Source organism: Parasteatoda tepidariorum, chromosome 1, assembly GCF_043381705.1.
Source record: "Parasteatoda tepidariorum isolate YZ-2023 chromosome 1, CAS_Ptep_4.0, whole genome shotgun sequence".
NCBI lineage: Eukaryota > Metazoa > Arthropoda > Arachnida > Araneae > Theridiidae > Parasteatoda > Parasteatoda tepidariorum.
In genome coordinates, this window is record NC_092204.1 from 30,046,533 (window position 1) to 30,071,829 (window position 25,297).

A 25,297-nucleotide genomic window follows, 5' to 3' on the forward strand; every position below is an offset into this window, starting at 1 on the left:
ACTAATTAAAGTAGTCTGATGATTAAATCATTTGACGATGTAAACAAAACAAATCATTGATTTGAATTGTTAAACTATGATGTCTTTTAATTCGTACACAATGATTCAGATAATTTGTCACAACTTAAAAGAGTTTTTCGGAAGTGTGAGAATAATAGAATTTTTTTTAAATAAATAAACTTAAAAACTATTAGATAACATTTTTACTCATCCTCCCCTTTCCGATAAAAAAAACTTGAAATAAAATTTTTTTTTTCAAGTTTTGTTATTTTTTTTTTCAAGTTTTGTTGATTAATGTTAAATGATAAAAATAAGCAGATATTAGGCATCTTTTCAATGTTTTATATTATCACATTAAGTAGGCAAGAAAATGTCATAATAAAGAAGTTGCAAGTTATTAATTATACAAACTCAGATTTAGTAACTTAGCAGGGGAAATTTTATCACTTATACTTTTAAAACAAAGGTTTAAAATCCCCCCCCCCCCNTAGATATTTTTGATTGAAACCCCCCCCCCCCCCAAAAAAAAAATTGATACCCTTTCAATAATTAAATTTGAAAAAAAAAATTAAATAAATAAAACACTTTGTTTTTGATCATTTATTTAAAGTACTCTGATATAAAGTACTATGAACTCAGAAAATATCAGTTTGTTAAAATTTGAATATTTTTGTGAGTAGAAAAGCAAAGTGTTTAAATATATAAGCTAGTATCCTCTTCATTTTGTTTATTTGTTTAAAAAGATAAATAACTACTCTAAGATTAAATTAATACTAACAATATTTAATGGCAAATAATATGTTACTACAAAAGATGAATGGAAATTTTCAAGACAGGAAGCTCATTCACAAAAATATATTGTTACATATTTTGCAATAATAAATTTTGGTCCACTTATCTTAAATTTAAAGTGAAAACCAAATCTTAACAATTTAATGAGTGATCTTGTCCAAAATGTAATTACAATTTCAACAAGTAATAATTTAAATATAATTATGAAACATTAACAAAAATGTACTAGCAATATTAGTGAGAGCGAGCTATTTCAGAGAAAAATTCTAAAATGTCATTAATGGAAAATTCTAAATTGATTTTCGCACCAGGATAGCACCTCTCAATCAAAGATTCCACATATTTATATTGTCGGATAAACTCGTCTTGCATGGAATGCCAGACAACTTGCAACAAATTTTCTTCCTCACACAAATGTTTTTCAACTTTCCTATACAAATTTTCTAGTCCCTTCTTGACTTCTTTGCCAGGATACTCTTTGATAACTTTACGCAACTCTTGCTTACTAAATGCAAGGTGGTATCCAATCTCATTTTCTTTAACGCCTTGAGCAACTTTGTTTTGAACTCCCTCAAAGAAAAGATTGAGTTTCTCCAGAGGTCTGCCAAAGTACTGAGTGACATAAGCTTGAAGTGCATCATTGTATCTCTGTTTGGCTTCTTTTCGCTCAGCTTCAAGGCAAGGAATTTTAAGCTGAAACAGCACAGTAAAAATGTGGTGAAAGTTCTCCATCTGGATCACTTCTTGTGGTGTTTTTTGATGTTCAAGTGAAATTTTAACAATTTCTTCAAACATAGTTTTAGCTAGCTTAGAATACCACCTGTCCAAATCAGTACGTCGCTCAGAAGCTTTGAAAATATTTTCTGCTTGGCGCGCAAACTTTTCAAAGTTGGCTATGAAAGGAAGAATGCCGCACTTGGATTTCTTGGAAACCTTTGCTTCCTCAATAGATTTGATCTGGGAATTCATGAATTTATCGAAGTTTCGCTTAGCCTGCACTAATACACTTGCGAATGTCATGCTAAGAAAAGATCCAGTATCCTGGGCAGACATGACATGCTGGCTTAATCGAACCAATACATACATAGAATAAAAGCCATCAATTTTGTCATAATCAGATATGAAGGTCACTAATTCACGTTCTAAACATGAGAACAGTTCTCCCATCATTCTTCTAAGTTCTTCATTGATTTGCTTTTCTTTCTTTAAGGCACTCAACAGCATTTCTTCACTTCCAGCATGACTTAAGCTGCTATTGCTCGGAGTAGGACTCAGACCTTGCGGAACTGGTATCGTCAATGTTTGGCTGCTTTGAGAAGCTGCAATTTCTGACTGCAAGCCGAAGAACTGCATACAAAACTGCTGTTCAGAAAGGCATGTTGGTTCTAAGGCACTTAAAAGATTTTCAAAGATTCGGTCAAATCCTTCATATTCCACAACATCCAAATCTGAACCATATAAATCAGAATCTGTTCCTAACAGAGATGTGGTTTTGTTTTTTACGGAAGTTTTTTGTATTAGATCCTGGCTGGAAGTGAGAGTTTTATACTTTCGGTCCTTGTCAAATCCATTTCGGCTGGCAATTTTTTCCTTTGCTACATCAAATAAGAACATTATTTCTTTGTCATAGAGTTTAGAAAGAGATGCTGTATAAACTCTACATAATTGAGCATAACTGCTGGGAGAGGTTACTTTAACCCAATTCATTAACTCTGTGTATGGAAGTAATTCTTTGTGACAAGTGCTATGTTTAGGTAGAGTCAATTCAGGAGACAGAAAGGTTAAATTCTCTTCACATTCATTGCCTAAGTGATGGAATAGATTGTTTAAATGATGACTCAATCGTAACACAAATTTATTCTGCAATCTATCTAGCTCAGATTTTTGTTCAGAGTATGCAGACATTTTCATCAATCCAGGACTAATATATGAATTAATAGCCTCTTGCAATGCCTTTGCAGCAGCAGTGCAGTTGGCTATACCATCAGCAGTTTTAAGATCTCCATCTAATGCAATGCGATGTTTTTCAGAAAAGTCAAGTTTATTTACCATATTTTCAAGCTCATTAAGAAGTTTAATGTTGTTCCGATGCTGCATTTTCATTCGGGCATCTTTTTCTTCCATTTGTACAACACTGTCTTTTACGTTTTTCAGAATATCATCATAAATATCTAATTTGTCTTCAAGATCACACACTTCATCATACGATGTTTGTAACATATTCATAAGTCCTTGAACTTTGAGCTCAGATGCCATAATTGAACGGATATTGGCTGCATCCAACTCAGATAGTTCCCTGGCCAGTTGCTCAGTAAACTCTTCAGCATTACCAATGATAAAATCATACTGAGCCATTAAAGACTCAAGATCTGATTCTTCACGTGTAGTCAACGCTTGATAATCTTCTGGATCTAGTACAGAAACTTCTTCTCCGATTTGAGGAGTAACGGTACCGATTTTTGGAGACGTAACTTGCTCTTGTAACAAGTCTTTAGGAATATTAATGAACGTCGGTTTTTGACGCGGAAGATGGCTACAAAATTTCCAAAGACATTTAATGAATGCATTCTTTTCTTGAACACTGCTGGCGATCCATTTGTACACTTTTTCAAAGTGCAAATCAAATTCAGCAGTTGGTTTATTTTCATCTTTACCGTCAACAAGCTTCAATTCCCGCAATTGCCACGAATTTTTTTTCTTGTATACTTCTTTTTCAGATCTTTTTACTTGACACAAAGTAATTAAAGAAGGTTTTTCATTATTTACAGAAAGACACAAAAATGCGGTTTTCTTCTTTTTGTTTGCTTTTGCGACATTAACAACGCCCACCAATCGTTCATCATTTGGTAAAAATACCTCTTTATGTAAAGTATGCCGAATTGCAGCCATTTTAGCCCGGTGATTTATGATTTTAATATTTATAAAAGCATAATTATGAAGTGACAAATATTTCTGATCATATTAGAGACTTAATTTTAATTTTCTCAAGTTGCCTTAAAACAAGAAGTACTCTAGCAGAAAATGTAAACAAAGCGAGTTGAGTAAAATAGTTCTGAACCTTTTAACTTTAAAGAGACATTAACACTGAAAAAATATAAGCGCATCAGCACTGAAGAAACATTTTTTCTCGCCTTACTGCAGATTTTAAGTAAAACAAAACAAAGTTGAAGTTGTAGTTTAATAAAAATTTTAACTATGGCCGATGTTTCTAGCCTAGTTTATATCTTCGTCGGCATCTTCCATCTTATTGAAATGTAATAATGATATTTTACTTCTCTCATGAAAAAATGCTTTGATCTTGAATTTTTTACAGATGTTGTTTTGAAACGAAAGTTACGGTTCTTGAAATATTTTCGTGCTTACTTAACTCATTAAGGTGTATGGATCTCTGAGTTCGTAATAAACGGTTTTAAATCACTTAGAATGTCTGAAAGATCATATCCTCTTTATTTATCAGCTGTTTTCTTAATATTTATTGTCAAGCTTAATGTTTATAATGATATTTTATCATCATCGATGAAAACAAACAACTTTTTCTTACCTCATACTGGTTCTTCATTTTATAATTGACTATTTTATCTGTAAATCTTTTAAATCCTTCGTGTCCTAACCTTAAGCAAAAGCGTACTTTTAAGTCCATGGTAATTGTTTTCAATGATTTCTTAACACTATTTTTCTACAACATTTCAATGCTGAACATGATGTTATAGGTTTTAATTCACCATGCGTGAACAGAATGATTAATAAATAACAAAAATTGAAAAGCAGTAGCCCTGCAGAGCTATGTGTTTGCTGAACAAATATTAAATAATAAACATTTGATAAAAATTTCCATGGTAATTCCATAATTATGAACGAAATATTATATAAAAAAACCACTGTATTAACAGAGTTATAGTAGACTAATTGTATACCATCTGATTCATTCAACTTTATAGTATTCTATAGCTCAACTTGACGTAGATAATCTATTGTGTATGTATCATGAAATTAGCTTTAAACTTTGCTTTCTTTAAAAGTATGTAAATCAATATTCTGTTTCCTTCTTTTTGTGTTTTTTTTCAATTCTATCTCCTGATTGCCAGCAGCCACATAACATATTTTGGAAGGATTTCTCTATCGTAACATGTCATAAAATATTTTTTCACCAATATTTGGCAACTTCTAAGCAACAGCTGATTAGAAACTTAAAAAAAAAAAGAAACATCACAAAAGGAGAAGGAAGGAGACCAACTTAGAGGGTGTAAGTCATACGGTACTTACGTACTAACACCACCGCAGCAGAAGTTGCGCCAATAAAGAGTAATCCTGTTGTTCGCATGCAGTTATCTTTTGGATTTCTTGTTGTTTCCTGATTTTTTATGCCATTTTTTAGTGCTAAGAAAATGCGTCTTTGGGATTTTGCCAAAAACGGAACAAGATGCAATTTTATTTTTTCAGGAGCGAAATATTTAAAAAAATGAAAATGTACCAATTCCCATGACTTAAAACTTTATTTTGGTAAACGTAGGTGAAAAAAAAAGACTGTTTTGAATCTATGTTAAACTCTCTTTCGGCCCATTTTCCACCAAAATCCGATTGACTACTTTGATTTTAAATATTAGGATTAGCGGCACTTAAAAACCACCAAATCTGTAGCTGCGGTGGCATTAATTCATAAGTACCCATATCCACTCCTGGGCAAAACTCTACATGTTTTTTTTTTTAAATTGCAAGTTTGAAAGCTATTTGGTACTATGGCAATTGCAGCTGGCGCTAGGGATCACAATACGGAAATAGCCCCATATCATTGTGAAACAGTGGTCGGAAGTAGGGGTTTATTCATTTTCAACAGCTTGGCCCTTTCGCACCTAACAGGACACGTACGTCCCAAGCAAATTTCAAAAAATGTCTTTTGGGACAGAAACGTTTCTCTGTCTAATGGGAGATTTTCCCACCAGTCCTGCCAATATTTTTGAAGGTATTTTCATTCACAGAACATAGATGGCACTACCGTACATAGTGCTGCCCTATTCATAGTTTATGCTACCAAAATTTTTCTGTGGTAAAAAAAAACTCGTCGCAAAAGAGTTAACTTGGCTACAACTAAGAATACTTATTATTTTTCTGATAATTTTTTTAATGAATTTATTTCATTCAATTTCACATATAATGTTTGTGTTTTAGTAATACTATATGCTGACTTTTAAAGTTAGTGAAAATTATTTAATAATAAAATAACTGATCTAAAAAAAAACAACTCAATTTTGAATGTAACAGATAAAATAGTTCTCACAATCAATATTTGAACTTTTATCATAAAATCTGTTGCCACTTATGATATTTTTCATGAGAAATAAATTGTTATAACTTCAATTGCTTAAAAATTTCTTGATTTGTGCTTGTTAATGATTAAAACTTCCATTGTTCTTTTTTTTATGTTTATTCAGTTTTTTTTCCTTTATATTAATTTTTAATATAAAATTATGCTAAGCTGCCTAATGATTACTTATGCTGAGTAATTACTGATTTTTAAGTATTTTGCATGTTTTATTACTACTTAATTATTTTCTTTTAATATTGATGTGAGAACCTGGGCAAACATTTCCCCCTGACTTTGGCCTGAGTACAAAATGTTAAGCAACATATTGTATTCTAATTATGAAGCTGAGAAGCTATATGAGCCTTATTACTATATTTTAATCATTTGTAGGAGAATGGTAAAAGTTACCAATGTAATTATATAACCTTTAAATTGCGAAATATATGTTTACAGGGCCAGAAAACTTAAATCTTTTTGCCATTTTTATTTAAAGAAAGATATATATTCAACTTAAACTTGTGCAAAACGGATTCAATGTATTTCAATAATTTATTTAAAAATTAAAGGTTGTACAAGAATAGTAGAGTATGAAAAAAATAATAATTTTTCCACTGAAAAGGTTGAACAACTGTTTAAAATTTTTATTAACAATCAAAATTTTAAATGTTTTTTCATCCGTAAATATTATAAATATAGTTATACTTTTAACATTTGTGACAAATTGATATTCTTCTTAATAGCTTAGGAATATTTAAGTTATTATTAATTGATATAAAAGTTGATTTTATTGCAGCTACTGAAAGCAATTTTTTTCTAGGATTATTTTCAGTACAAGTTCGCACATTAGTCAAATATTTAAAATATATCCGCCTAAACTATATAAAATGTTAAAAATTGAAATTTGTTTGATCTTTTATCTTAAATCTACTTCTGTGTCCTTTATTTTCCCATATTTGTATAAAACAATAGCTGTTATTTTATTAGCTGACATATTTTTCTTTTATTACGAATATAGATAGGTAATTAAAATCATCAAATATGACTGTGGACAAGTATCATCATCCTCGATGTTTTTTGGATATTGAAATTGATGGAGAGCATGGTAAATAAATTACTTTAAATTTCACAGTAAATTCGTTCCTATTAAGATATTAACATAACTATGAACAAAATTTTACTTAAAAACAAGTTTAGAACTGTTTCTAAATCATTCCTTTATATAATTATTTATGAAAGAATAATTTGAATAAATGATTTAGAGAAGTTTAGTTTGTCATTACTTAATGTTGCAAAAAAAATCTAAAGTTTTCTTGATTATTTATTCTGTTATCTACTTGTTCATATGCAAAGATAATCAGTTTTCTTGAATTTTTAGGTCAATTTATGAGATTTGAGTTTATTATGATAATTGTGATTTGGAAAATATTGTAATTGCTTTTAAGACATTTATTTATGTAACTATTTCAAAAATTATAAATAAGTAGTTTTTGGGACCAGATTCAATTTGCATTACCAAATGATGTCTAGACAATTGTTACTAAATTAGTTAAGATGATGAAAAGAAAAGGCTCGAAATAATTCATAATCTGGATAATTAGAGTTCTTCTAAGGAAATTTACTATAGTTTATATTAATATCACTGACTTGAGACTCGGGGCAAATGTCTCACTCTGACGTTTGCTCTGAATGCAAATTGTGAAACATTATATTATAATTATGAGGCTGTGCCGTGCGGGTGTACAAAAGGGAAGCAGTCGGCTCTTTGCTTAGGGATTGGTTTTTTACATCAAAAGCTAATTTTTGACAAGACCGAGTTTTTGCCAGTTAAAACAGTCGAAAACCAAGTTTTTTCCTTAAGCTATGCCATGGTTCAGCTGACAATAAATTTCTTAACGAAATTAACTTCATGATTAACAATCAATTTTGCTATTATGTACATATATATTTATATAATTTTTAATATACTATCAAATATAAATTATGAAAAGTTGTGATACTAAGATTTTGTTTTGCAAAGTCTTTTTTAAAGTCTTGATTTGCAAGAAAACTAAAAATCAAAATTTTGCACTGATAAAATATTTAAAATATGTTTAAAAAATTTGTGTATTATACAGAATTTATTTTGTTATTGATATCCACTCAGCATCTACATTTTTTAAAATACTATGATCACTGTGTTATGTAATATTGAAATATTCGTCAAAATTTGTAACTAAAGATAAACTAATTGAAAAACCACTTCTGTTTTATCGAATTTTAAAACTTTTATTTAATTGAATACTCACATTACTGCAAATCATAATTGTAAATAAAACTAAATTCTTATTAATCAGGGTTGTGTCAAAGCACAAGATAGTGACTAGTTTTGCACTGTTTTTGTTACCTAGCTGATTTCTACAGTAGCCAAGTTTTTCCCACGGCTAAGATTTTGCAAAAGAATTTTAGAACTAAGTTACCTTATTCCCCCTTCCTTTATATATAAATAAAAGTCATCTAACTAGACGTTTTACAGTGTAATGCTTGAAATGTTTTGATAATATTATAATTAATGATTATAATTAATGTAATTTGTATAATGAAACAAAATAATAAAAGTAGAATGTTTGTATAAAAATATTATTATTATTATATTTTTTTTTTTAAGATTTATGAAATTCTAATGTAATCATTAGTTACATTGTTATGTTTTTATCAATAATCTCAAGTCATTTTTTTGTCAAGCATCTTTTATAAAAATATTGTTAAATTAATTGCTTTAAAATTTCAGGTACATTTTTTTATTTTAATTTTTAATTACTTGAAATAAAAATACAATGTCACCAAAGATCTAGGTTTTTGTCATGAGGTTAAAAATTAACATGCGTTAAAAACTTACTCACCCAGTAATACCTATTTGATTTTTTATTTCCATTAACTTCAGAACTTTCTCAAGGGATCATTCAAGAATATTAAAGTCATGTTATTTCAAGTATAGATGCTCAGTTTTTTTTTTTAGTATTTAAAATAAGGCCACATATCTAAGAGCTATTTTGCCAAATTAATTAAAATTTAACTTTGCTTTTATTCTTCTGTAAAAAGTTCAACAAATGTTTTCCATTTATTTAACTGCTGCAAATTTTGTATCATAATTGACTTAATGTTTGTTTAGTATTACCAATACTTTCTGCTTTTTTGAAGAGACTATCTTGTATTTTTCAGTCGGAAGAATCATTGTGGAGTTATTTTTTGATGTCTGCCCCATCACTTGTGAAAATTTTAGAGCATTGTGTACAGGTAAAAAGCACTTTGCTTAGTTTGAAATAATTAATGTGTTATAATAATATTCTGAAAAATAATCTATAATGAATTGATTGATTCATTGAGACCTTGTATTTTCTACTTCTGTTGCTTTCATTTGAAATACTTTACCCTACAACAATTGAAGGAACACTTTCAGGTTTTCAACACTTTTTTAAATTTCTCAAGAAATACTTAGCGGATTATTTTGTAACTTTAAAAGAGTTTTGGTCATGCGATTTCTCTTGCTTATCAATAAAATTTAAAGCTTTCAGTGGTTTAAGGAATTGGCAGTAAATTTTGAACGAGAAAAAGTGTTACTGAACATCATATATCAGAAAATATAGCAATAAGTTGTGTTTATTACTTTGGTTATTATATGCAATAATAGCATAAAATCTCGTAAACCATAAAAATTTATGAAAGTAAAATTTTTATAAAAAAAAAACATTGTTATGTCCAGGGTGCATACAGACTCCTTATACTCCTTGGAAATAAAAAAGTTCCCAAGGACTACTTGGAACTACTTAGATTTCCAAATTAGTCCTTAGAAACTCCTTAGATTATTACGTTGCATAGATGAACTTACAAAGTCTGCTGATGAATTTGCTGTTCAAGCCGAGAAACTAAATGATGACTTAGCTGCCAAAATCTAATAGTTTAAGAAAAACTTTAAAAGAAGAAAAAAATTGAATTGCAAGAGTTCGAAGAAAAAAATAACAGCAAATAATTTTAATTTTACATGTTACAAGCAAACTTAATAATTCACTGTGATTTTTTTTTTTTATATGTATATTTTTTTGTATAAAATGCCTTAGATTTTTTTGTTTATTCAAATTTAAAAATATAAGATTGTTATATTTTTATGTTAATCTTTAACATCTGTACTTTAACAAGATTTATTACAATATTTGAAACTGAAAAATGTATTTATGTGTAAAAGTGATAACTTTATTTATTTTTCTTGAAGAAGTTTGACAAAGTCAAAATTTATTTCAAAAGGGTTAGAGAAAAAATATGCAAAATATAAATTTTTGCAAGTTCCTTATAATAATTGCTTTTTAATTAAATTTTTTTTTCTAGTTTTCTTTTAAACAAAGTTTTTAAATTTTTGATAAGTCCGTAAAATTTTGGACTCCTTGGATACTCCTTGTATTTCTTCTTCTGATCTCTATATGAACCCTGGTTATGTCTTATATTGGACTTGAAAATATATATTTTCTTTTATAAAAATGTCCTTCGCCATAAATATTTATGCTAGACTTACGAAATTTTATGCAGTTATTGCATATAATAATCGAAGTAATAAATGCAAATTACAAGTTTGTTGCTGTATTTTCTGACATAATACATTCAATATACTTTTTTCATTTGTAATTTATTGCCAGTCCTTCAGATTTCTGAAAAGTTTCAACTTTATTGATAAGTATGAGGAATTGCATGAGCTAAACACCTCCTTAGCTGTAAAACTATCCTCTTATATTTCTTGAGAAATTCATAGAGGATACAATTTAATGAAAAGAGACCAAAAACTGAAAGTGTCATTTCAATTATTGTAGAATTGTGTATGTATCTTTGGCTGAATTTTTCTTTTTATTTGTTTACCATAGGTGAGAAAGGTGTTGGTAAGAACACAGAGAAACCTCTCCATTACAAAGGAGCTCCATTTCACAGAGTTGTGAAAAATTTTATGATACAAGGAGGAGATTTTGTTTCTGGTAATTTAATTAAATTAATATAATTTTTCTTCATATTTTTAGTTACATTTTTGATATTGTTTTAACTAAAATCTGCATTTAAAAAAAGTATAAAAGTAGCATGGTCTTTTGCTCTTATTATTCACAGGTCCTCTAAAATTATTTAAATTGTAAATTTTAGGTAATGGCACTGGTGGCGAATCTATTTATGGTGGTCAATTCAAAGGTCAGTATTTTTTTAATTCTTTTTAACTATCCTATTAATTTATTTTTTAACTACAATTTAAATCCTTTATATTACAAGCATTAATGTCATCATCTGACATCCTTTTCATATTATCGCAAAATGAAATAGTTTAGAATTAAGCAACTTTTTATTAATTGAATAGATTAAGCAAACAGCGAAAATTTATTGTGTATTAAATGATTTATTATATAATACACAGGAAAAATTTTATATTTATGAATAAAATTCGTTTTAATATTCATTGAATGATTTGATATTCTCATCTTTTATTTTTAGATGAAAATTTTGACATCCCACATGATAAACCTTTTTTGCTCAGTATGAGCAATCGTGGAAAAGACACAAATGGTTCACAGTTTTTCATGTAAGTTATGTGTTTTTAATCTTTATTTTTGAATTTTATTTTTAATTAAAAATATATCTATAAATTAGTTTATTATGAGTTTAAAAATGGGCATTAAAATAATTTTTTATGCAACTACTTACTTCATTATATTACAAAGTGATTAAATTAGAATTTACATTTTAACAATTACATATAAATCAAGATTTATTTTAACTAAAGAAATGTGAAATGGCATAAACATCTATGCATATCTTAAGACATATATTTTTATGTTCTGAAACATGAATTGATGCTAAAGAATGAATTGATGCTTTTTATTTAAAAAGCTTTGTGAAAATCTATCTAAAAATCTAGTTAATTTTACTTCTGTTCAAGGTTGACAAGTTTCTGCCGAGGTGGTTAAAACCACTGGTAGAACTGGCATGGCAGAAACCCCTTTCTGCCACATTTGTGGCAGAAATTCAGAAAATGACATAAAAGTAAATACTGAGATTGACATACAATGGATAATTCATAGAAAAAACAATTAAATGTTAAACAAAGTTCAATTGTTTTATAAAATTATCACCATTCGAGATCAAATATTACATTGTTTGCACTTTGCAGTAATCTATAACAAAAGACAAGTGTTGATGCAGTTTCTGAACCTAAACAATTTCTTTTCTCAATTTGATATACTGCACTCTTTATATTTAATGTAAGCAAAATAATATATATTTACAAGCAATGAATTAAAAAGTTTGTTACAGTTGCATGGAGTTACATTTTTCAGTTTACTTAAACAAAATGCATTAAGCAATTACTAGAACTAATATAGAAGTTTTTTTTAGTTTCTGCCGGTTTTTACTGGGTAAAACCAGTTTCTGCCACTTGCATGGCAAAAACCAGTTTCTGCTGGCAAAAAGCCAACCCTGCTTCTGTTTATTGTAAAAAAAAATATAGAAAATTGAACCAATTTCCAAATTTTGATGTATCTTTAAAGGATTTAGTCTTGGTTAACTTTATTTGTAAAAATAAATATTTTACTATTTATCGCATGCGTTTGTTTTCTTTTATTTAATAGTAAAGTATATTCAAGCTGAATTCTCTGCTTTCTTTTTTAGCACTACACAGCCTGCTCCTCATTTAAATGAGTAAGTATTATAGTCTCTTATATTTTCTAAAATGATTTTCAATCGACTCTGCCTGGCTATGTTCATGAAAAGTTAGATACTGAGATAATTTAGTTTATTTTGAGTGTTTAAACAATTTATTTCACCTTTTATTGATTTATGATTGTAAGATTGAAAGAACATATTCATGCCTGACAACTTGTGCAATTTGGTCTCACTCTGTAAGTTTTGATATAGTTGTGTTCTTAGGGATAGATATGTTGTGAAAAGTATCCATAGGTATTCAAATAGGTCTCTAATGTTTTTGTTTTTTTTAAAGTTTAGCTGCTTATTTTTTCATCAGAGTTGCTTACTAAAATTGATTAAACATCTTTCTAAGTTCTTAATTATTATAAGTATTATTTTTAATCAAAACTGTTGGGAATATAATTGCTTTTAATGAACTTTTAAATGATTTCCATTGTAAAAACTTAATTTTTATCATCTGCAAAGCTTTCATTTTTCAGTAAATGAAAAAATTATATTCTGTAGAAAATAAATTATTATTTTCAAATAAATTTATGTGATGCTATGTATAATTTTAAACTTCTTAAGTTATGTACTGTGTGTTTCTATAATAAAGATTATTTTTTATAAAGAAATTTTATATTTATTTATGCATCAAATGGATAGTTTTAAATTTTTTTCAAAAAAAAAATTAGAGTAGTATTTTGACTTTAAAACTTTGGAATGAAAGCTTCAAAAGAATGTCAATCCCTTATGTTTTTAATTTTATATAGTAACTCCAAAATAATATAATATTTAGATAGTCTTTAAACTACTAAAAATTGATTCAGTCTTTAAATTGGTTTCGAAACTGCTCTTGATTTAGCAAATTCTTTTTCTATGTATAGACTGTCTTAATTTTTTTTCCTTTTTAGCAAGCACACTGTGTTTGGGCGTGTCATTGATGGTCTCGATGTTGTATCGGATATTGAAAACATAAAGACTGATCAAAGTTGCAGGCCCACAAAGGAAGTCAAAATTAAAAACTGTGGTGAACTTGTCCGAAAGGCTAAACAAAAAGGTAACTTTGTTTATAGTTATTAATTAATTGTTACATAAAGAATATAAAAATTTTTTTCAAAGTTTTTATTTCTTAGTATATTTCCAACGGCAGTCATATATAGAAGAGCTAAGTAGATAAAACACAAAAGCCATTAAGGACTATATCATGCTAATCACTTGATAAAGGATTATATTAACTAATTTAAGATAAAGTATAATATTTTGGTGTGGATGAACTCCAAGTAAAACAGTTAGATTAGGAAAGTCAGATTTAAAATTATGTCACATGCTTTAATGTGTAATTTTAAAGGAAACAAATTCACCCTAGAAAATCAGTTATGCTTGCATGTCTTTTTAAAATAAAGTTTTTTTAAATTCACTACTGTGTCTAATATATATGTTAAATTTTCAGAATGTCCCACCTTTATGCTACCTTAGTTGATTGATTCAACCTTACTTTTTGTTTTAACTTTGAAGTACTGCTTTCACATCTACTTACTTTGTTCCTATACTTTTTTTTTCTTCGGTTTTTATCCATTTAAAAATTTGCGTCAGAATGAAAAACCTAAAACTTCTGTCTCCAAACACTGAAATTCAGAATTGTGTATTTATAGAAATTCAAAGAATAACATATTGCGAACATAATTTTTAAATGGCATTGAAATGTTAATCTGTTTATTAATTTTTATAATAAAAAGATTAAAATTTTTATTATATTTTTAGAAATGTATTATATAAAGACGAATGCCATCGTTTATACTAAACTGGATTAAAATGCATTAAGGTGCAATGAGTAAGCAAAGAGAGTTGGTGTGCACTTCAAGTTAGGCCTTTAAGTTTATATTTAAAGCACTGGGTCAAAATTTTGTTCATCAGTTAATCATTCAGGGCAAATTGAATAACTTTGCATTTGTTATTCAAATGAAAAGTGTCTGTGGGAGAGACAGTCACGGCCAATACATAGCCTGTTTATTACAACTGTATGTAAATATATATATATTTCAGATTCAGATATATTTCAACACAGTAAAATTTTATCCATATGTGTAATATTACGTAATGACTGAAGTTTTTTCTTAAAATTTTTTAAATATCTTTCGCCCATTATCAAAACAAGAGAAAAATTTGTAATTTATGAAACTAATTAAAGGCGTGCTAAAAAGCAATTTCTGTGCATATTTTATTTTCAAGTAAAGTAAACTTAACAAAAAATTTTAATTCATAAGGAACTCAAAAGGTTTTTTCTTTAATTTAAACTGAAAATTATGAGAATATGAACATTTAAATGTGCATTTTTTTCAAAAACAGGTAGTTGTTAAAAAATGAGTTTTAAGATTTAAAATCAATTTATTAATATCTCCCCCAAAAAGACACCTTTTTTTTGGAGGTTTAACCAGTAACCACTTCAATTTAACCTGTTGAGAATAATCGTATCAAAGTAAATATTTGTAATACTCATCTGAATTACACCTATAAACACAGATAATTTTATCAGTGTGTAATTATTATTTATGCAGTGAATTAATTGTTTTCAAAATGGAAACTGAATAATAAGGCAGTATTTTCAGGGGTGGCTGCGCTCATTTGCGCTTAGCATCCTTTTAAAAGAACAGTTCCTTTTTTTTTTAAAAGGTAAAACAGGTGCTTTGTTAAAATGATTTATTTTACAAAAATAGGATTGTTCACTCGACCACTAAAATATAAATATTTAGATTTGAAGTCAAATCATATTTCTTTTTGAAAGCTAAGGTGGTGGTTAACAGGTAAAACTATTCGCTTGGTATGAAAACAAATGCATGTCGCTACTTTTCATATTATGCTTTTTTATAAACCACTTTTAATGGCTGGGCATTAATAGGTTAAAAATGACTCTTAATGAAAATTTTTGTTTCTTACTGTTCCTATAATATAAATCAAATATTAAAATACTCGAATCGATAAATAATATTTGTGTTGGACTTAGAGTAATTAATGCCATTTGCTTTTATTTAAATCATACTTAAAATTGTCTCCATGATAAATCTATGTTGCTTACACTCAGTAGGTAAATAATAGATTGACTGAGAGTTATATTTTTTTCTTTATTTAATAAAAACTCTTCCATATTTCTAGGGGGAAAAAGCATAGTCATATGATTAAAGAATGTTAACAAAAAAGTTTACTTTTTTATATTTGACATGCCACCTTGACTTTCTGTGAACTAACTTAAAGCATGGTTCTGTGATTCTTAAAAATAGCAGGTTAACAATATAATTAGTTGCTATGTTGTACATTTCAAGTTTAAAATTTGAAAAGAATTGAAATGCAAGAATTAAAATATAAAAAAACTTTATAACATTAGAAACATAAAATTTAAATAAAAAATTCTTTACTTGAGCAAAACTCTTTACTGGATCATTGTTTGCTAAAAAGTATTTCTTGGTATCTTTCTAATTCTACTCAATTTCATGTATAGAAAAACGTCGAAGATCCGTTGAAAGTTCTGCCTCTGAGGCAGAAAGTGAAGAGAGAAGGTCCAGAAAAAAGAAGAAAGAAAAGCATAAGAAACACAAAAAAGAGAAAAAAGAATTGAAAAGTTCGAAGTGAGTAAAATTCAGTGCAGTATAATTAATTCTTCTTGAATTAATATATTACCCTGTTTTATATAAGCTGATTCAGAAATAATTGTTATGTACTGATTCACAATCTTTACAGCTCTTATAAAGTGGCACAATTTTTCTCAAGTTGTTCATAAAATAAAGCATGAATTCTCTATAATGTAAATAAAAAAAAATTTATTTACTAAGTAGAAATAAACATATTTTGATCAAAGCAAAGTATCTATAATAAAGAAAAATGATAACTATCAAGAAAGATTACCTATACTTCGGGCTGTAACTAAAATTTATATATGTGTATGTAAGAAAGTTATTTTTCTTTGTTAACAATAGCTGAAGGTGAAAATTGGAATAAATCTGAGTATGAAATTACATAGTTGCTGTTATTTGATGCAGGCATTTTATCAGTCCTAATTGAATGCTAAGCCTTGATAGTTCAAATACAACTCTTTTGTTTAAAAATTCTTTGTTTGTCTATCAATAGACTGAATAATTATAAATATTTATAAATATATAATTAAAAATATATAAATCATTCATATTTTAAATAGGGACTTGCTTTTAATAAAAAGGGTCCTGGAAATATAGAAGTCCTAAGGACCCATAGTTTCTAATGTATTTCGGAATCATTGTTTACATATTTTGAGATCAAATGTTGGAATTTAATTTTTTTGTATAATGTCTATTTATTTATTTTTTTAAAAATTTCAATATAAAATTCATTATAAAAAAAACTGTGGTTTTTATTTTTCCGCATTATTTATATTTCTTATAAAAATACAAATATTTGAAGCATTTGTTCATGAGATCATTTTTAAAGCATGTTAATTCAAGCATTATTTAAATGTAAATTTTTGATGTGTCAAACATATATAAATGTCTTTTTTTAAGGAAATTTTCTGCTAAAGAACTTGAAGCCACTATTAATTCTGAAGAAATAAAATTTTACATTAAATATGTTGGAATATTTCATTTTTTTCTTTAAAATAATTACTGCATCAGCATCTTTCTGATCTAATTTTTTGTAACTTTAGTTTATTGTTGTTGTTTTGCATGTAATATGAAAAACTGAAGTCATTAAATAAACATTAAGATGCGTTAAATGAAGACACTTAGAGTTGTTCAATTTATTTTAGTTTTACGTTATTATTTACAGATAAAATTTAGATTTATTAGTTCAATGCTAAATAATTTTTCGTTCAAAAACAAATATTAAAAATTAAATTTTATAAACAAAGGCCCACTTAAAACGAATCTAGTTTGATATCCTGTATTGTTTTCTTTTAATTATATTTTGCTTTTATGTTTGCTTACTGTTTTGTGATAAATAACTTAGGTTCAAGCTCAAGCATTTCCTGACTGTTCAAAGCTGTTGTTCTAGTTATAAATTATTTAAATTATTAATCAGTGGTATAATTTTACTATGCAGCAATATAATTCAAAAAATGGGCGATAAAATAACAAGAAATTATTCCAACAAAATATGCATTCCACATCTTATGAAAATTAAATTAACTTTGAGAATTTTTTTATTTTGGATAGTGACTGTGGATTTTGCTTTGATAGTTATATAATTAATAAATTAAATACCTGCTTATCTCGACTGGCCAGTGGACACCTAAAAAGTCTCACATTTTCTGCAAATCAAAAAATCTTTCCTCTTTGCCNTGACTGTGGATTTTGCTTTGATAGTTATATAATTAATAAATTAAATAATGTGAAACTAAGTTTTCTTTTTTTTTTTTTTTTTAATTTGCAGTGCTCCTTTCAAAGAATCAGAAGATACTGGCTGTATGGTTGATCCTGAAGAAATACCCGAAGTCCCTGCAAATAACTTTTTATTAAGACGAACTTCTCCTTTAGGGGATAGCAATAGAAGGTATTTTTTTTTTATAAATTCCATTTTTTTTAAAATTTTGCTTAGAATTACTTTTATATAAAATAACATAAAAATGAATGTTTAAACGATTATATGCTATTGCAAGTGCTTTGTTTCTCTGATAAAATTTAGATAAGAGGGAGAAAAGCTAAAGTTAAGAAAAAATCATGATTTTTATTTAAATCAGAATTTTTAGATTTTTTTCTTCATAATTAAGCGACATAATCAAGGCTGTTATAATAATTAGTGTGAAGATTTATTTAAAGTCATGATTTAAATTAGCCATCATAGATTTTGCTTGTTGTTTATTCTTGTTGCATTGTCAAAACCAAGTAACACGAAATTTTTGATACAAGAGATTTTATGTTGAGGAAGTTTGTCTAGAATTTATTAACAAGGAAGCTTAAGTTATGTACTAGATATAACTAATTTTAGTTTATTTCATTACTTGTTTAGTGAAAAATCAACCACCAGTTGATTATGGATATCAGAAGTTAAATGAGAATTTTCTTTTAAATAAGTGAAACTGAATTTTAGATCCTTATTGTTCTTTTTTTAATTGAACAGACTACACAAATTTTGATTTTTTTTTGTTTTTGAAAAAAAAAACAATGCCATTTTTTTTTTATTTTGAACATATTTTATTATTTTAACATATTTTTTATTTATTTGACATATTTAGTTAAGAAAATTTACATTATAATGATGTGCATTTTTATAGTTATTATTGATTATGTTTTTTATTTATTTTATAAGTTGAAATTGCATATTTAATGTAAAAAGTCAAATTTCTTTGTTATTTACTTTAACAAAACATTTGTTTTAGCTTTGAATTGGTTTACTAGTTTTTTTATTTTAGGCCTTTAAGATGTGATTTCTAATTATATAAGATAAATGCCAATTTTGATTTGATGAAAATTTTGTTTTAGACCAAATCAAAGAGACTCAGTTAATTACATGCGCCCATCAAGATCTCGTTCTGGTCGAAAAATAAAAGGAAGGGGCTTTATGGTAACTAGTCTTTTTATTCTTCTTTACTTAATCTTGTTTTATTTTAGAATTTATACAAATTAAATATCTTTCACAAAAAAAAAATTTTTTTCTGAACAATTTCTCAGTTACTTTACTATCCTATTTTGTCTCACTAAATATTGCTATAAATCATTATCATAAAATTTAAATACAGAGATTTTTTTTTAAATATTTAAAAAATGTAATATTTTACATTGTAAGCGCTAAGTTGAGGTTACATAATTTCTAGATTTCCGTCAGCTCAGTCAATCTAGTTACATTTATATAAGCAAACATAAGTTCTTTCCCAGATCTGTTCTTTTTAGTTTTTGTATTTGTTTTTTCTCATTTTACGCTTATTTTTTTTATCATTTTCCAGTTATTTATTATTTTTTCTAAAATGTGTTAAAATAACTGTACTGCTGAAAATTTTCTTTTATGTTCTTTTCAAAATGTCTAAAAGCTATTAGAACTGTGTTCTAAATCCATCGATTGATAAAGATTGAGATCAGTTCCTGGTAAATTAGAACTTTTAAAGTCACCCATCATTTGAATCAATTATTAGATCACTCATTATTAGATCCTTAATTTACTTTGTAAAACTATCAGTATTATAACTAAACTGACATAGGTAATTTTTTTTTCAATTTTCATTAATAGTTTTATTTTATGTAATATTTAAATCTTATTTATTCAAACAGTATTTTTTTATTATTTTAAGACAGTATGAACATAAGTTCTAATTTTTTGTTTAACCTATATTTCCTCAACTTTTTTTGCAATCTCATATCTCTCAATTTTTTTGCAATTTTTAAAATATAATTTAGGGATCATAAATATAAAATATCATAAATATTTTATAAAAAGCTTTATTCAGATTTCAGTTACTATTGAAATTGGTTAAAAAAAATTTTGCCATCGAGATAATTTTGTAAGAGTGCAAAAAGTTAATTCCTGGTATTTCATTGCAAGTATTAAATAATTATTTTTATTGCATGTGTCTTGTACACGGTACTTAGCATTTTTAAAAAATGCTTAAAGGTGCTTATTTCCGATTTTCATTATTTAAAAAGTCCTTAAAGGTGCTTTTTTTCATTAGGTGTTTTTAAAAAGTGCATAATTTTCCGTTTTTGTAAAGGAGATTTTTTTTCTTTACCATGTCGATTTTCGCCACATATTATGCAAAAGCGTGCTTTTCACATTGTTGTATTCAATGTTTTCACAATTCATTCAACCACAGTAGATTTTGGCCTACCATCGGTCCATAGCGTATAAAAGCGCCAATCAATATACATGTTTGATTAAATACTTGCGAGTTCGCATGTGCGTCTACTGAACTGAATTCGGTGACATTCTAGCACTCTCGTGTGCAAATCTGCTGTATTCTGCAAGATATTCTTAATTTCAGGCTTCATTTTCCACCCTCTAAAATTGAACCGAGAAATCTCTCGATCGTGGTGGCTAATATAATCAAGAAAAGAGTTCTTTGTCAAAAACTAGTTGTTTTATCATGGTCATGTAAAGTCTTGGAAAATTATTTTACATTTTGTTAATGTATATAGTGCTTAAAAAGTACTTAAAAGGTGCTTATTATCGTGGGAAAATGTTGTAGTAGAAAGAAAATACAAATTTTTGTTTATTATTTATTTGTTAGAGATACCGAACACCATCCCGATCAACAAGTCGTTCTGGTAGTGAAACGCCACCGCACTGGAAAATGGCACAATCAAGACTAAAGAATATTAAAGATGTCTTGCCCCTAAAACAAGCTACTCCAAAAGAATCAGAGTAAGAGATTCTTAATTTGCTTTTAAAGACTAAAGTTGAAATTATGATTCATTTGTGTTATATTTATTTCCTATTTTTCTTATAATGTCTTTTATTATTTTAGCCCTCTTTTCTTTATATATCAGTCTACAAAATGAAAATTGAAATTTTTTTCTTTTTGTATGATTAAAAAAATTTCTTATTGAAATGTAAGTTTATACCTTATGAAAATTGCATTTTGTAAAACATTCTTAGATAGTAGACATGAAACCTAAGCTTTTCTATGTTTATAATGATAGCACTGTTTTACTAGGTTTTTCTAAATTTCCTAAAATTGTATAAATGTGCAGAGTTTTTGTTTTCTGTACTTTTTAGACACTGATGATAATATTTGTTTTAAAGAGGAACATTCTTTTCTAATTAGGAAATTCCCATTTAATAATTTTTTCAGGTCAGAAGACGAAGAAATTGAAGATGATGCTCCTAAAATAATAACTCCTCTTCAAAGTAGGCTTGGGTAAGTCTAAGAGAATCTGCTTTTTTACTTTTAAATATATCCTAGCTAATTATTTCATTATTTTTAATATTTAAGGGAGTATATTTAATATATTAACATTTAAGATAGTCAAAAGCTAAGGGCTCGTGACAAATACAGTAGGGAACCGATTATCCGGAACGATCGGGGCCATCGCTATTCCGGATAACTGATTTTTCAGGTTTTCTGAATTGCTACAAAAAGCCTTTTTTTTTTAATTGTTAAACCCAACTAAAAAAAAAAAAATTATTAGGAAATCTTAAAAAGAAGAAAAAACGATGAAGTAATACAGTAATGATTATTTCTAAAATGATGGTATGGTAAACATCTTTCAAAAAAGAAAGAAAAATCCTAAAATCTTATGAGGAAAAAAAATTTTTTTTTTAAAAAACGGACGGAAAAACTCATTGAATTTCGTTCCGGTTTTCTGATTTCCGGATAACGGGTTCTGTACTGTATATATGTTCTTTGCTCTGACTTTTGTATAGAAAGGCTGCTGTATAGAATTTCTGAAGCAAATGACTATTTTTTGTAAAGATTTATCTTTTCTCTAAAGATTATCTAATAATTATAAAGATCTAAAGATTATTTCAGTTAATTAGAGATTAAAACAGTACTAATCATAATAATATACTCAAAGAACATCAAGAAATTTAATATAAACAGAAATCAAAGTAGCAGTAGAAAGTCACTTCATTAAATTAGTCTGGAATAAGTTGCAGGAAAGGCAGAGCAAATGATTTTCATCGATCAAAGGGTGGTACTTTATTTGTTATCTTACTATTTATACTTAATTTTTAGCAAATATTAAATGTTTAAGATTAAATTTGTTACTCATTAATAGATGGCTAAAAAAGAAAAACAAAGAATTCGTTAAAATATTTTTCAGGTTCAAAAATATTCATACTTATTATCATGTTTCTGTGTATGTTGCAATGGTGAAATTAATTACTTTCAGATTTTCCTCCAGTATAACCATTGCATAGAATATGCCACTTTAAAAAAATCCACTTTTTGGAATTTTATTCCTCAACCAAAGTACTCCACTTCCGCTTTATAAAAAGTAGAGTTTTATGCTTCGTGTAATTTAATTTTGGTTTGTTTGCTTTGCTTGTGTTTGAGTTATTTTGCTCAGTGATTGTAAGTAGGATGCATTTCTCTGCAGAGATAATTTGTGCAAAGTTCGAGTTATTCATTTTGCTTTTCTTGCGAATAAATTTATAAATTTACTTAATGAATATGTATGAATTTGCATCATCATTATTGTGTTGGATTAGTTACTGTCAAGAGATCTTATACTCTGTAATAAATTTTGATTTATAAAAGTTAAATTTTGAGCAGTTATGCAGCAAAAAATGCGAAGAGCTTTTGAAATATTCTTTTAAAGCAGCCCATAAAAATAAATAAACAAGACTCTGTTCAAGATACTCAAAAATGTTTTCTATTATACTGAATTCTGAAACTCCTGCAATTGATCATACACATCAAGAACTAGTAACAAGATGTACAGTGAGCTAAAAAATGGCCACCCTGAATAACTTTTGATCTAATGATCAGATTTTTCACGTTTTAGCTTTCAATCGTAATAGCTCAAGGGGGTGACCTCAAATGTGCTAATTAATAAGTGCAGACGATAATTGTAAGTTATGATCAGTATATCATTAGTAGAAAATCATAGTAATAAATAGTAGCAACATTATTTTAAAAATATATATATAGTTGAGATGAGAAGGAATGGGGTTTTTATACAGTTGACTTATATCCCTATTTATTTTATCATTAATAAATCACCTGTAAACTTTTGTAGTCTGTTAGCATGTTTCAAAATATTAATTACTTTGCATGTAAAAGTATATTTTGTGCCTTTCTTTTAAAAGCAAAATCTATTAGTACAAAGTTTTTCTTTTGTTTAAGCGAGTGGAAAACGGGGCACAAATGAATGATTGAAAATGGCTTATAAGGCTTGGGCTTATAAAACTTTTAATAATTATAAATTCAATATATTGATTATTCAACATAAATGTTAAATATATAACTGTATAGATACCAGGTAAGAGGTATAAAAGAATTTACCTATTGCACTGCCCATTGTATACCTTTAGGGCTTGAATCAGTCTCTTTCTACCTCTTAACTATTGCAACAAGTCTACGAAACAATTGAAAAATTAAGTAAGTCTTTGATTTTTTTTGTCATCTGCTCTTCATCATGATTCTAAACTCATAAGATTTTTAGAATAAGTGTTTTATATTGTTAAATAATGCTTCTACTTTTTGTGCCATTAATGATGTTAAAAATAACTAAATTATTGGAAATTTAATATAATTTTGGTCATTATTCTGAAATTGTGAGGACAATCTATTAAAATTTATTAAACAGTGTTTTATGTATGTTACAAAAATGTATGAAAAGCCAGTGAAACTTTTTTAAAAAAGTTTATCATTCAATAATTATATATTTTATAGAATTTATTAACTTTAAAAATGTATTTAACAATTTTTTCTTGTAGCTGTCTAGCTGTGGAGCAGTTGATTGTTGTTTACTAAGTACTGATATAAATTTTTAAATATACTATTTAAATTTTAAAAAAAAAACATTTCTCAAATATTATCAAAGCATATTGTAGTTGAATCCTATTAATATTGAAATATCTTATTTTCAGTACTCGGATAAATGGATATAATAAATGTAAATTATTCTGGCTTTTCTAAATTGCTGTTAGCGTGCATACAAATTTAAAATTTTGAAATAATTTTATAGATAAGGGCAAAACTATTGTTTAAACTTAATAACTTTTTTTAGATAAATATTCTAGAATATAGTTTTTTAAAATAAAATTTATTGTTTTTTTTTATGACTTATTTTTAGGTTATTTTTTTATGTTATTTTGTTTATTCTGTTTTTATAAATAATTTGTTTTTCTGTATAATACTTTTTTTTCTTTATCATCAATAAATTAGTTGATGTTTTATTATAACTTACCAAGTTTTTTAACATTAAACAAAAATGAAGTTGTTTCATTTTATATAATAAGTGTTATGACTAATAATAATAAGACTTATGTGTTTTATGAGGTACATAACTAATACTTTTGAAGATTTATGTGTTTTTTGGTGTATTACACTAAATGAAATTCACTACCTAAATTTTAAAATTTAGCTGAAGTTTTCAACTATTATGCTATAAATGCTATATTGAGAATAGTATACAATGTAGAACAGTTAAACCCAACGGATTGAATTTCTTAGTTTTAAGGGAGAAATTTTTATCAAACTCTTTTCTTGCTACGGATACCGTTGCATTTTTAGAAAAGAAATTAAGTATATTCTTTCAGGAATTCTTAATAAAATGTTAGATTTAGTGCCAAATCCATTTAATTTGCCTGTTGAGGGTGACCTTAGTGCTTTCTAAGATTATTTTTTTGAAAACAAATTTTCAAGCTAAAAATATTTTTGAGGAAAAATTGTTTCAGAATTTTAGTTTTAAATGTGCACATTTTATCCAAAAGTTGCTAGAGGAGCTTGTTTTCACTTTTGCGTGTCTGTCTTTATGAAATATGCTTTTAAACTCTTTTACAAATACAAACAATGAAATGAATTGGACTTTAAAAAAGGCTACGCTACTTTAAGTATTAAAGAATTAACAAAGAAGAAATAATCACAGGTGTCCCATTGAATAAAAAAGTAGATGT

General features: G+C 27.1%; 2 protein-coding genes across 4 annotated transcripts in view; one reads left to right on the forward strand and one right to left on the reverse strand.

Annotated features, from left to right (window-relative positions):
- Window positions 1–762: 762 nt before the first annotated feature.
- Window positions 763–3,717, reverse strand: LOC107445354 (exocyst complex component Sec3). Its single transcript, XM_016059732.3, has one exon. The coding sequence runs from the start codon at window positions 3,679–3,681 to the stop codon at window positions 1,027–1,029; it is 2,655 nt and encodes an 884-aa protein (XP_015915218.1). The 5' UTR covers window positions 3,682–3,717; the 3' UTR covers window positions 763–1,026.
- Window positions 3,718–3,822: 105 nt separating this feature from the next.
- Window positions 3,823–25,297, forward strand: part of LOC107445353 (peptidyl-prolyl cis-trans isomerase G) — a 34,533-nt gene continuing 13,058 nt past the window's right edge. The window contains exons 1-13 of one of the 3 annotated variants that reach the window (XM_016059729.3): window positions 3,823–4,046; window positions 7,110–7,196; window positions 9,293–9,367; window positions 10,981–11,088; window positions 11,249–11,293; window positions 11,591–11,678; window positions 12,764–12,793; window positions 13,693–13,838; window positions 16,275–16,401; window positions 18,176–18,295; window positions 19,225–19,306; window positions 20,961–21,094; window positions 21,525–21,590. In XM_016059729.3, coding sequence (XP_015915215.2) covers window positions 7,133–7,196; window positions 9,293–9,367; window positions 10,981–11,088; window positions 11,249–11,293; window positions 11,591–11,678; window positions 12,764–12,793; window positions 13,693–13,838; window positions 16,275–16,401; window positions 18,176–18,295; window positions 19,225–19,306; window positions 20,961–21,094; window positions 21,525–21,590 — 1,085 coding nt within the window. In that variant the 5' untranslated portion in view covers window positions 3,823–4,046; window positions 7,110–7,132. Of the gene's footprint in view, window positions 4,434–4,915; window positions 5,036–7,109; window positions 7,197–9,292; window positions 9,368–10,980; window positions 11,089–11,248; window positions 11,294–11,590; window positions 11,679–12,763; window positions 12,794–13,692; window positions 13,839–16,274; window positions 16,402–18,175; window positions 18,296–19,224; window positions 19,307–20,960; window positions 21,095–21,524; window positions 21,591–25,297 lie in introns of those variants that run through there. The other 2 variants (XM_016059731.4, XM_043043788.2) reach the window with 2 other exon arrangements.

What these genes read in the sequence shown, in the direction of transcription:
- LOC107445354 (XM_016059732.3), bottom strand. Translation starts at nt 3,681, where the DNA reads ATGGCTGCAATTCGGCATACTTTACATAAAGAGGTATTTTTACCAAAT.